The sequence below is a fragment of the Balaenoptera ricei genome, chromosome 2, assembly GCF_028023285.1.
Source record: "Balaenoptera ricei isolate mBalRic1 chromosome 2, mBalRic1.hap2, whole genome shotgun sequence".
In the NCBI taxonomy this organism is placed as follows: domain Eukaryota; kingdom Metazoa; phylum Chordata; class Mammalia; order Artiodactyla; family Balaenopteridae; genus Balaenoptera; species Balaenoptera ricei.
Genome location: NC_082640.1, coordinates 62,565,912 through 62,579,054, shown reverse-complemented (window position 1 = coordinate 62,579,054; position 13,143 = coordinate 62,565,912). Strand labels below are relative to the sequence as shown.

The 13,143-nt window shown below is 54.2% G+C and overlaps 1 protein-coding gene across 2 annotated transcripts in view; it reads left to right on the top strand.

The window, feature by feature from the left end:
• Positions 1-11,362, top strand: part of ARID3B (AT-rich interaction domain 3B) — a 52,344-nt gene extending 40,982 nt beyond the window's left edge. Inside the window, exons 5-9 of one of the 2 annotated variants that reach the window (XM_059912774.1) lie at positions 2,751-2,934; positions 4,186-4,466; positions 4,585-4,839; positions 6,244-6,345; positions 8,852-11,362. In XM_059912774.1, coding sequence (XP_059768757.1) covers positions 2,751-2,934; positions 4,186-4,466; positions 4,585-4,839; positions 6,244-6,345; positions 8,852-9,015 — 986 coding nt within the window. In that variant the 3' untranslated portion in view covers positions 9,016-11,362. The remainder of the gene's footprint in view (positions 1-2,750; positions 2,935-4,185; positions 4,467-4,584; positions 4,840-6,243; positions 6,346-8,851) is intronic. The other variant, XM_059912773.1, reaches the window with a different exon arrangement.
• The last annotated feature ends 1,781 nt before the right edge of the window (positions 11,363-13,143 follow it).

Here is a 13,143-nt window from a genome sequence, read left to right as displayed (position 1 = left end):
GTCAGCAATTAGACACTTAGAGTTAGTGACAGACCCTGGTGGGCACACCACAAGCAGGAAGGAAATGCGTTTAATATTCCCAGTTGGGTTAAGACAGAGCTGGTTGCTTTGACTCTGAGAAGCAGGTTAGTTGGTTGGTTGGTTTAATCTGCATGGTAGTTTAGCTTATTAAACATTATAATATTCAAGACATGATGAAGGAAAAACGGTCCCTGCCTTCATTGAGCTTACAGTCCTCCTGGGATACCAGACGAACATATGTGAAACAAGTGTAACTATTTGCTGAACTTGTAGTGGTTATAATAGAAATTCTGAGAGGAAAGAAATCCATGTGAACTGGGGTAGTTGGAAAATTCTTCCTGGAGGGAGTGAACGTTGAAGGCCAGTGTAGAGAGGATTTGAGCACAGACAGGTCATTTTAGGCTTGAGGAGGAGGGAGAGTAAAAACAAAAAGTAGAGGAAAAAGGAGCTTGGCTTTAGGGGTGAGGGTGAGAAGACCCAACTGATTGGAGTAAGAGTGAGTTGTTGGGACATGCTTGAAATACATCGTACATAATCTTCTAAGGAGTGTTGGGGAACCCGAGTCATGAGATTGAACATGTGAGGTGGGCTGGGTTGGCAGTAAGAGTCATTGTGGGTTTTTAAACTAGGAAGCGAGTAATGGCATGAAAGTGGTGTTTTCATTAGATGGTCTGGCAGCAGCGTGCAGGTTGAGCACGTGGATTCAAACCTGCTGGGGGCATCTGATGGTGAGCCAGCGAGGGCCTGGCCCAGGGTGGTGTCTGAGGGCCGGAGAGGACGATGGCTTTGAGAGGGGCCTCAAAGCAGTAATCGGTGAGCCTCCCGACAGCCTAAAGGTGGGTGAGAGAGGAGGGAGAGGAGCCAGTGCTGCCTCGGAGGTCTACCCAAGACCTCAAAGAATGATGGTGCTGCCGGAAGAAGAGGAAGTGATGGGAAATGGGAGCTGGCCTAGGGGATGAAGGTGAGCTCATTGTGAACATCTGACCTGGAAGTGAAGAGGTCACATGTGTGAAGATGTTCTGGAAGCTTCTGGAATTGAGAGCTTCGGGGTCTTGTGTGAGGGGGCCTTGGGAGTGGTCCTCCCAGACTCTCCAGGTGATGCCCTGAGGGTATGAACTCGCCAAGGCCATGAGCGTGCTCGGGCAGACAGGCCTGCAAAGAAGGGAGACCTTAGCCGTGTCCTGCCAGGAGGCCAGTTCTGCTGCATGAGACTCTTGTGCTTATGACAGGAATAAGGTCTACTATCCAGAACAGCACAGGGAGAAGAAGTTAACCAACACGCGAGCTGTCGTGTCTTAGGAGCATGCCAGCAGTCCTCTGATACTTTACCAATGAACCTTTGAACTTAACTCTATGGCCCTTTTGTCCTTGACCCTCCAAAGATCAGCCGGTCAAGACAAAGGTCTTCAAGACCTCTAGCTCCCTCTCCACACTGAGAAGAGAGGCCCGGTCCCACCATAGCAGTGCCACGTGTTCGTGCTCACGCTACTTCCTCCTCATAAACGTGGGACCCTTCACTCCACTCTGGCTTGAATTACCCTATAAAAGAGTTGGTGAGGCCAGTGTTCTAGAGCTGAGAAGAAAATGCCATTCCTTGAGGGGAAAGAAGCAGGAGGAGCTGAAACAAACAGCCCTTCTCTAATCAAGCTGGCCTAACTCCACCAGGCAGTCAGTGAGACCTCAGCAAGCCTGGGGGGGCCACGACACAGGAGGAGCAGCCTATGTACAGTAAAAGGACTTGCCATCAAAAGGCAACAAGTCTCATACCCTGCCCTGGACGGTGACCCTTCCTGCTGGAATTCTCCCCTCTGACCTCCAGATCATTAATCCCGAGGCTGCCAAATGACAGTCATCCATCACGCCTCCTGACGAGCATCCCAGCCGCCCGAGAAAGGAGCCTGGCCCCGCCCTCCCTGCCGTCCCCCGGTGCTCATTAGTGGGCCTTCCTGCTCGGTGCCAGGTTTCCTAATCAAGTCCCTGGCTCCTCTCACTTCCCTTCGGGGCCAGTGGGCGGAAGCGGCTCTGACCCTCCCTCTTTCAGAGGCCAGGGAGGGGTTGGAGTGATTAGCAGGGAGAGAATTGTTGAGTGGCTTTTCATCCCCCTGGAGACCTGTGTGCCCAGCAGCTCCTTTGACATGGTGGGGACACAGGAGAGAAAAAACCATTTCTCCGTCCTGCAGCAGGAGAAGAGATGAAGAGAAAACAGGCAGTAGGCAAACAAAAACACGGTTATAAACTGCACTGAGAGCTGCAAAAGAGAAGCCCAGGAAGCTCTCCAGGTGGACAATGGGGCAGGACCTCACCTGTCTTGGGAGTCAGGGAAAGACTTCCCTGAGGAGGCAGCTGAACGGCTTCTGAAGGCTCCAGAGGACTGAGTTGCCAAATCATTAGGAAAGAATCTGGAATCATACTGCTAGCAAAAAAAAAAAAAATCTTTGAAGTCATTTAGTCTGGCTCTCTTATTTACAGATGGGAAACAGACCCAGAGAGGCTGTGTGTTTTACCCAAGGCCACACAGCCTGTGAGTTGGACCTATCTTTCTGTTCTTCCCAAGGAGAACTGGCAGCTAGTCTGATAGCTTCCAGGCTTTGGGAGTTTGAGTCAAATTATACTTCTAAGCAGATTTATGAACATATTTCCAACTCAGCAAAAGGTGGGCATCCACAGATGTCTTCTTTCTCTGCATGGTAATGACACAACCCTCTGTTTCTCTCTTCGCACAATCACAGGGACCCCCATCAACCGAATCCCCATCATGGCCAAGCAGATCCTGGACCTATATATGCTGTATAAGCTGGTGACAGAGAAGGGGGGCCTGGTGGAGATCATCAACAAGAAGATCTGGAGGGAGATCACCAAAGGCCTGAACCTGCCCACATCCATCACCAGCGCCGCCTTCACCCTGAGGACCCAGTGAGTGGCCAGAGCCTTGGGGAAAGGAAGCTAAGGCTGGAGAAAGGGGATGCTTTAACCTAGAGGAAAGGAAGGAAGGAAATTCCACTGTATAGTGAGCAAGATGGGCGGAATTCCTGAAAGGGCCAGGAGCTTTCTGAGATGAACCCCTCCCTAACCTAAGTAATCCTGAGAGCGCCCCTTCCCAAGCATCTCCTGTGTGCTGCTGCTTCACTGTTCTGTTTCATTCAAACCTCACCAGCAACCCTGTCAAGAAGGTTTTTGTCCCTGTTTCCCAGACAACAAGAACTAAGTCTCAGAGGTTAGATCGTTTGGTCAGAGCCATACCAGCTAGTAAGTGTTCAGGCTGAAGAGTCACGCCTGGGCTTCTGTCTCTGAAATCCACGCTTTTTCCAGGACGTCGTCTCCCACACAGCGCCTCCACCCTAAGCCTGGCCCTTCCTACCTGACACTCAGCTTGCCCAGCAACAGCGGACCCAGAGGAAGGCAGGCAGGCTGGCCCCACTGGGACTGGTGACCTGTTTTTCTACCCATTTGAGTTAATTACAAGGGTGATAGAAGCAGTGAGAACAGGAGGAGCACTGGCGAATGAGGGCCAGAGGGGAATCTGTTCTTTCAGAACTCTGGACGTTGTTCTGTGAAAAATACGGAAAGATCAGCCATGTATAGGTTAGGTGGCATGTTAAGGCCTTGTTGAAAAGTAGAAGGGTTTTTATCTAGTGAAACTGTTCCAGGAGAAGTTGGGAACAGAGCAATATCCAGCATAGCAGTCCTTCTCCCAAGGTTCTTGGGTAGCGAATTGCTTCTTGGGGCATCTGACACAAAGAGGGACAGCACTTCTAGGTCCACACACAGTGGGAAGAATTGCTCCTGTCTGACCAGCCTGACTCAGAACGGTTAGGAGATCAAGGAGCCAGAAAGACATTGCAAAACATGGCATTTCTCATTTCTCCCAGGGCACTAGAAAGGCGCCACACAAACATGAAACGTTAGCAAAAATATCTATTTCCCTAATGAACCTTGCCTCCACTTTGAGCTGCGTTTAGAATTGGGTAGCAGTTAGAGGGCCTGGGGTGGGGCATCGCTGTCCGGGAGGTTCCTCTTCCATCGGGTGCACCAGGTTGTGCTCCTTTGTCCTAGAGGACAGAGCCTGCCCCACAGAGCCCGCTTCCAGAGGCCCATCGACTTAAACTGGGCAGTCCTCATGCCACATTTTGGATGACTCTGGCTTCCTTCCTTCCTTCCCTCCAGGTATATGAAGTATCTCTATGCCTACGAGTGTGAGAAGAAAGCCTTGAGCTCCCCGGCCGAGCTCCAGGCAGCCATTGACGGCAACCGGAGGGAGGGCCGCCGGCCCAGCTACAGCTCCTCCCTCTTTGGCTACTCGCCCGCTGCTGCCTCTGCCGCTGCCGCTGGGGCCCCTGCCCTCCTCTCCCCACCCAAGATCCGCTTCCCCATCCTCGGGCTGGGCTCCGGCAGTGGCACCAATGCCAGTGGCCCTCGGATATCCCCAGCAGCCACTCTCAGGAAAGGTCTGCAGGGCCCTTGTGAGGAGGAAGGGCAGGGAGGAAGGACGCCAAGTTCCCTGGGTCCAAGACACAGGTGGGAGGGTGGGTTATGGGTTGGGTCCAGCTCTGGTGCCTTTGTCAGGTGATGGAGTCCCAGTGACAACCGTGCCCGTGCCAAATCGCCTGGCTGTGCCCGTGACCTTGGCCAGCCAGCAGGCGGGTACCCGGACGGCCACGCTGGAGCAGCTGCGGGAGCGGCTGGAGTCGGGGGAGCCCCCTGAGAAGAAGGCGTCCAGGCTGTCAGAGGAGGAGCAGCGCCTGGTGCAGCAGGCCTTCCAGCGCAACTTCTTCAGCATGGCGCGGCAGCTGCCCATGAAGATCAGGATCAACGGCAGGGGTGAGCGCCGGGCGCAGGCGCCAAACCCCGGCTCCATTCGAGGGCCCGTTTACGTCCCGGGGACTGGGGTGGAGCCCCTCCAGGTTCTGCCCCCCTGGCCTCCAGATGGATCTAGAGGCCAAAGAACCACCTGAGGCTTTGGTGGCCACAGAGATTTCAGTTCACCAAAGCTGAAGTCATTTTCCAGGGGACCTGCAGTTGCCTCAGGCGTGCCCTGTTCTCTAGCAAAGAGGAAAAGCAGTTGTTCAAGGAGGAGGAGCAGGAGACCTTGAGGGACAGCTGCTGTGTCTTCCCTGTCCCCTCCTGCCTTTTGATCTGTCTCAATTAAAGGGCTCGCCCTTCACCCCCGTGCCTCACCGTCTGGGAGAAAGACAGCACCTCCGTTCCGGAGGCTCAGTGAGGGGCCAGAGCTGCCTCAGGCCAGGCTGCCCGTGACCCCCGGGAGAGAGGGCAGGAGGAAATACAAGTTTGGCAGCATAACTGGCATCTTTTCCCTTCCCCTCCACATTTTTCAGGTGCCCCACCTTCTCCCCGCCCCCCCGAACCACACACTCCACATCCCTTGTTCCCCTTTCTCCTCTTTCCCCCTCACACACATTTTCTTTGCCATTCTTGACTCTGTCTCAGAACAAACATGAGCAGGCTCGTGTTGGGAAGAAATCAGGTGTGAAGAGAGCTGTGCGTGTTCCCAGGCAGCCCCTCCCTGTCCCTCTCCCCCCGGCGAGGAGCTGAAGGGAACTGGAGGCGACAGCCCAGACAGCAGGGCTCTGCCCTCTTTACCCACTCAGGCCAGGTGCCCCTGGCCCTGCACAAGCCAGAGGCTAGTAGATGAGGCAGCTCATCTGGAAGAATTCTTGGCTCTCAACATCATGAAAGGGCAGAGGCCCTGTGTTCCAGCGCCTGCAGCCTTCCACAAACCACGGATGGCTCAGATTGAGAGGGAGTGCCAGGTGCTGGGCAGGTAGACCCTCTCCTTGAGGACCTCCCAGCCTGGTTACGGGGAGGAGGAGGCAAGGCGAATCCTCAGAGGAAGGGACTGGGTCTTAGTGACCTCTGATGCCCCACCCAGTGGATAGTGGGTGCTCAGGGTTTGCTGAATCGTGTTGAAAGCATCAGTGCGCAGCTGCGAGCTGAGGTCAGCCTCCTTGTCTATGTGATCCCTCTTCTCTGAGAGCAGAGGGAGTTGGGAAGGTGAAGTGGTTCAGTGGAGAAAGCCAGCCGTAGGACGTTCACCAGCCTGGTTCTCCTGCCACACCTTACACTCGGCGGAATGTTATCCAGGTGCTTTCTAACTCTGGGAGGCCTCAGCCTGCTGTGGCCAGGCCGGGAGGGCGGGAGAGCCTTGGAGGGAACGACAGAAATGCCAGAGGGCTTGACCGGGCCTGCTGTCTCCCTTGTCCCCAGCAGAGGACAGAGCAGAGGCCTCGGCTGCAGCACTGAACCTGACCACGAGCAGCATTGGGAGCATCAACATGTCTGTGGACATCGACGGCACCACTTATGCAGGTGAGGCTCTTGGCGCTCTGAAGGAGGCGGCAGGGTGGCAGCCAGCCTCAGTACAGCTCCCTGCAAGACCCCCTTGTCACCCTCCTGTCTGAACACCTTCCCAGGGGTGGCTTCCTTTCAAGGTTCCAAAGGTAAAGTAGTTCTTTGGACGAGGAGGGCTGAGGATTGCTAATAGGATGACAGATCCCCCTCCACCTTTGACAAAGTGATGGAGACCCCTTGTCTAACCCTTTTTCGACCAGTGGTTGGCTCGTTATTTGAAAAAGTCATTTAACGTAAAGAATCATAATCAACTCTATCCACACCTTTAACATTGTATTATAAGTTAAATCAGTGTCCACCATTACAGTCTTTCAATGCATGGGTCTCCTTTCTTTGACTGGTTCAGCTCTTCTCTTCCTAAACATCATCTGTCATGGTCCAAAAACTGACACAGGCAAAGGAATCTGAGTGCAGCAGAATCAGCCTATATTTTCATGATTTTCCCCCCAGTCTTTTACAATTGTCTCTCCCTAAATCTAATTTAGCAACAGTTTTTTGTTGGTTGGTTGGTTTACCACCTTTACGAAGACTTTCCAAGGTGTTCAACTTAGTTTTCATAGAAACAGCAATCCGTTTCCCACTCCCATTTTGTTGGTGTAGGGATGAGTCTGGGGATAAAGCCAGCTGACTGGGTTTTTTTTTGTTTGTTTTTTTGGCTGCATTGGGTCTGTGTTGCTGCGCATGGGCTTTCTCTAGTTGCGGCGAGTGGGGGCTGCTCTTCGTTGCGGTGCGCGGGCTACTCATTGTGGTGGCTTCTCTTGTTGCGGAGCACGGGCTCTAGGCCCGCGGGCTTCAGTAGTTGCAGCGCGTGGGCTTCAGTAGTTGCAGCATACGGGCTTCAGTAGTTGTGGTGCGTGGGCTTAGTTGCTCCGCGGCATGTGGGATCTTCCCGGAGTAGGGATTGAACCTGTGTCCCCTGCATTGGCAGGCGGATTTTTGACCACTGTGCCACCAGGTAAGTCCCTCCAGCTGACTCTTGTTAAGCACAGCTTGATGAGTGGGGGCCCCAGAGCATGGGCACACTGGCCAGTGGCCTCCTGCTGGGAGCCTGGGCATCAACCACCTGTTTTAGAGAGGGCATGGGGAGGTGCCCATTGGAGGGGGGTTAGAGCTGCACCTTCTATCGAAACCAGGGGCATTTCCACAGGGCATGCTTTGAGTGCTCCTACTCGGGACTGGGGCCAAGGCCGCTCTGGATCTCTGCCGGGCCACCTGCTGGGGGCATCACGCTTGGGGCCAGGGAAGGGGCAGAGTTCCTGGAAGCAGCCTGCAGAGAAGCAGGGATGCCAAGTTGCCTAGCCAATCACCACAGAGTCAGTGCTTCAGAGACCACGCCACATTCAAAGGTCTCTGCCTAACACAGACCCCTCAAGGAGACTGGGCGAGCCAGCGGGTAGGGCCTGGATGCCCTTTGCCTTCTGGTGGTGCCGTGTGGTCGAGGAGGTTTGGGGGTTGGGAGTGGGTCTGTGCAGAAAGCAGGGAAGGGGGAGATCAGTGCCTGGCTCTGCATCTCCTCTCATCCTCTCTCAGGAGAGAGGAGGATATGCCTCCTCCCCCTCAGCATGGGGAGCAGTCAGAAGAGAGTTGAAGGCTCCCCAAACCTCACCTGCCTCAATCCTGTCCCACCTGTGTCCTTTCTCAGTGGCTGTGCAGTCACCCAGGCCTGGAGCCTGGAAGTCATTCCTGAGAGCCCCTCAGGCCCATCGCCCCCCAGAGCTCAGCAGACGCCGCTGCTCTGCTGCGTCCCCGCCGCATGGCCCTGGTTCAGACCTCTCTTCTCCCCTGTTAGAGTAGCTTACTTGCAGGCTTCCATCCACCCACATCCTCCCAGCCCCACAGAGAGCTCTGAAATGCCCACCTCATGATGTCCGTCCCCTTCTTCCCCTTCTTAAAACTTGCAGGGGCTTCACAAGCCCCACAGGGTAAGGCCCCGGCAGCCTAGAGACACGCAGGCCTCCATTTCCTCGCCCTCCCACCTCTCCAGCCTCCTGTGCCGCATGCCTGCCTTCAGCTCCCCCCCAGGCCTACCGCATTGCTGCACCAGCCTCCAGCACGTTCGCCGCCTCTCTCTGTTCTTTGTTCTCTCAGATTTCCTCTGCCTGCCACACCGTCTCCTCCTCGTCATGTGGCCACTTTTTCTAAAAAATCCAGGCATGCTCTCCCGCCAGAGCTTCTCCTTACCCACTTTCCCCTGCCCTCCAAAGCCGCCTTTTTTCCCCACAACACACTGGGTACACTTCACTTAGAGCCTTTGTGACATTTCAGCAAAATGACTCTGTCCCCCTCACCAGCCTGTAAGCACCTGCAGGCGGGGCAGTGTCGTCACCTAGCGCAGTGTCCAGCATGGAGCCTCTTCGCCCAGAGTTAGGCGGCAATAGATACAGTGGAATGAACTGAACCCCTGAACCTGTCCGTCCTCTGCCCATGTGCTCACACTTCCTTCTCCCCGCCCCCACTCGCTCAGGTGTGCTGTTTGCCCAGAAACCTGTGGTCCACCTCATCGCAGGATCCGCTCCCCAGAGCATCGGCAGCAGCGCCAGCAGCAGCAGCAGTTCTCACTGCTCGCCAAGTCCTACCTCGTCCCGGGGCACCCCCAGTGCAGAGCCCTCCACCAGCTGGTCCCTCTGAGGGGCAGGACCCAGCTCCCAACTCCCTCCACCCTCCCATCGAGAGTGGAGGAAGTTGATGCACAGAATTTACCTCATCTCATGGAGCCCACATCAAACACCATTTGGCCAGATGTTGAGAGTTTGGACCTGTCCGTCTGTCCAGGCTCCACCAGGTCCTGCTGTACTCTAGAGGCAAGGAGAGGCTGGAGGGGCCTGACAGGGCAGCGTTGTCCAATCAGGGATTGTCCTGGAGAACTGGGCGGGGTCTGTGGGCGTCCAGCTTCCTCCAGGGCTCCCAGGCCACCTCCCATCCCGGGCACAATGTATTGACAATCTGTAAGCTGACACAGGGCTGGAGGCCCTCCACATCCCTTCCCCTTTAATTTATTTCCCTTCCCCTGCCTTCTGCCATGACCCCAGGGTCACTGGTCTCTTCCCCTGCTCAGTCCCCCAATCTTTGACTCCAGTGTGGGGCTGCTAGGAGCCAAGAGCATGTCTTTGTGGCCCTTCTCTGCTGAGCATGGCATGGGGTCCTCCCAGCCCACCTTGCCTCCCATGTTTGGTTCTTGGGGTGTGGGTCTCTCAAATTCAAGTCTTGAAGCAGTCCTCAGGGCCCCATATCCCCCTTTTAATGGTCCCCAAGACAGGGATCATGAGGGCAGTTCCTCAGGACCCAGGGCCTGCTGGGCATCTGCTGAGGGAGAGGCAGAGCCTCAGGGGCTGCCCAGGCAGGCCCTGGCACCCACTCCACTGACCCTTTTCTTACCCTCCCAGACCTCACACCCCCACTCATCCCTGTTGGCCAGCTCTCCCAGGAAACAGCCCACTTGTCCCTTGGGCCCCTCTTCTTCTCGTGGGGCCCAAACCTGTCAATGTCAGGTTCATTGAAATACCTCAGATTTGTAACTGTTGATGTTTGATTCTTCAGGAAGTATTTGCATCTCTGAAATCTTTTTTATATGTGTTTGCTGACTTTTGTGTTTTTTTTTACTTTAAAATTTTTATTGTTGTTATTGTAGCACCAAAGAAATGAAAGCAGATCACCCCCAAAGCCGAGCAAATGATTTGGTACCCCAGCCCCTCCGGCCCTTCCCTAAGACCCCAGTGAGGGTGCGAGCGAGGCAGCAGGAGAGATGACTCAGGGATCACAGTGGCAGGAGGAGGTGGAACGGAGAGGCCCACTCTCACGCAGGTTGGATCGTGAAACCACACCGGTTCTCAAGATGGCCCTTGACCCATTTCCCACCAGAGCAGGGCAGTCCCAAACCCCAGCGCCCAGCTCGCCAGGGTGGGGGCAGGCCATCTTCCCTTCACTCAACATTCCCACCTCAGGGCAGGAGCGGGCTGTGGAGGCCATGGGCCTTGGAGAAGTCGAGGTGCCCCAGAGAGTGAGGAGATGCTGAAAGAGCTCTGTCTCTCCTCTTGGACCCTGGGGTGGATTGGGCTGTTCCTGTGTCATAAAAAAGAGGTGATTCTCACACAAGGCTCACCTCTCAATCGAGTAAGCCCTGCAGTGTTCAGTGGAACCCCACCCGCTGTGATATCGTCGCGCTGGGAGACCATGGTGGCACAAGCCCACGCACAACTAACGCTCAGTCCATCTAGGAAAGGAAATCATACGCTTGAGCACAAAACGCATACCTCAGCCCAGTGAGCTGCAGCTGCACTGATTGCATCTTCTCTCCCTTCCCTAGCCCTCCACACTGTCTCACACTCACACATACTCACACACACAGCCCCATCCACTGGGGACTGACCCTCTCCTGGCCTCACCAGGCCGGCGCAGGGCCTGGCAGAGAAGGGCCTCTGAGGTCTGTGTCAGGGAGGAGCCCGGTTGGCTGGCGCTGGGCCCACTTGAAGGCATCGCAGACATTTGGCCAGTGTGTCTTTCTCAGGGCTTTGGTCACAAAGGATGGACTCTTCCCACCTGGAGGACACAGGGGTGGTGCACTGTGTTTTCCTGGTTGTTGGATCCTCTCCCTTTCCTCAGGCAGCTTGCCCAGCTTGCCCTCTCAGCAGGCCCTCGCTGTCCTCAGGGGCAACAGCAGGGTCTCAGCCTGAAAGCCCGAGGGTGGGAGCGCAGGCAGGTGCCCCCAGAATGGGGCCCTGGGCCAAGAGGAGCTCTCCTGACGGTGCAGCCCTGAGGTCACATGGCAGCCATTGGCCAGGGCCGCTCCGTCCCCTCCCCTTCCCCATCTTACTTGTATTTAACCAGGAAAAAATGTGATAGCACATGGGTAGCCTAGGCAGTGGATAAATACCTCAGAAGTCCTCTTGCAGCAAGTGTCTGTATATGTTGTGGTCATTTTCTATCTTACATGTTCTCGAATGTTTATATTTCAATAAACCTCTACCTCTTCACACAAGCAGGTCTCGCGGGCGCTTTCAGTGACTCTTTCATTTGACAGTACTAGGGAAGAGGCGAGGACCTTCAGAATAAAAGGGGCTAAGTGAACTACTCCTCTGATCCCTTCATTTTTCCTAACCCTTCTCTTCTTCACTGCTCACCCATCGTTTTCCCAAAGTGCTTACTCTCAGCCTGTCTTCTGTATTAGCCGGGCACCGCTGATATTGCATGATCACCAAAACTGACTCCCCTAGTGTCACGCGAGGGTCCCAGCAGGCACAGGGCCAGGGGTCTCCTCCATGAGCAAGCCCTCTTTGAGCTCCTGCTGAATAAGTACAGTCCCCACGCTCACAGAGCTCACACTCTTGTCTGGGAGGCACACACGACTCTAGACAAAAACCGAGTCTTTAGAATACAGCATGACTGGGACCAGTGGGGTAGATAAATGCTGGAGCAGCTCACTAGGGAATCTCTGGAAGGCTTCCCAGCAGCGGACATTTCAGCTAGAAGAATGAGGTGGCCAACTGGAGACGTGAGGAAGAGCAGAGGAAGTGATACATGTGGAAGCTCGGTGGCATCAAAGGACCTGCCATTGGGGAACTGTGGGCAGTGCCTAGGGTTGGGGTGTGCTGGAAAGAAGTGTGGCTGGGGCCAGGATGGAGCCCAGGCTAAGGAATTTGGGCACCATCCTCTGAGCATCGGGACCCTGCTGACATGTTTTAAGGAGGACATAGGCTTAGAAAGAGGCTTTTCTAGAAGGGTGATCTGGAGCTGGGAGACATTCTAGGCGTGGACACCCTGGGACACTGCCACTGAAACAGGCCTATACCCAGACTGCTCAGCCTTTTTCTCTGCCACGATGCGCATCGTATGGGCACAACCTGGTTTTGGCAAAACCAAAAGAAATGGGCAGAGAAGTAAAGCACTGGGTGGGTTTGTGATTGCCCTCCTCCATCCATAACAACATATACTTCGCCTGTCTGCAACCTCTGAGGCACAGGTGGGGTTCTCTCTGCCATTTTGAAGTGCTAGAAAGTGAGGGTGACACTGGGACAGTCTTGAACCTCTCACTGATTCTTTAAAATCTTTTGAAAGAAATAACCAACCCTTTAGTACTTTAATTACTAAGCAATAGTTGGGATCACACATCACAACCTCCTGTGACACACCAGGAGGCTGCCACATGGAGATTCAGTGGGCCTGGTATAGGAGGCGGCCCAGAGATGAGGAGAAGCAGGGTCCAGAGACATATGAGATAGAAAAAGTATGGAGTAGATGTGAGGGGATGCTGAGGGAGAAGTGGCAGCTGAATAAGCCTCCTGATAGAGATGGAGAATCTGAGAAGAACAAGGCACTGAGCCACTGCAATTCCATCCCACTCTAAATTAACAGAAAAAAATATAGGAGAATATCTAAGACCTCGAGAAAAGGAAGAATTCCTCAAACTAGACCCTCCGAAAAAAGTTCATCAAAAGGTACCATAGATAAAAAGACAAACTGGGAGGAGATACTTGTAACACACAACTAGTCAGAACTTCTTTCTTTCTTTTTTAAATGCTTATTTAAAAGCAAAACAAAAGCAAAAAGGATTGAGGAGAGGGGGCAAAGTCATGAACAGGTGTCTGGCAGAAGAGGAAATAAAATGGTCCTCATTAGTAATCAGGGAATTGCACAAAAAACCATTCCACACCATCAGATTGGCACAAACCGTAGTCTTAAAATACCAGGCCTTGGCAAGGATGGGGAGCAATGGGAACTCTCACAGATTGCCGGGGGGAGTGTAAATTAGCCTAACTCTGG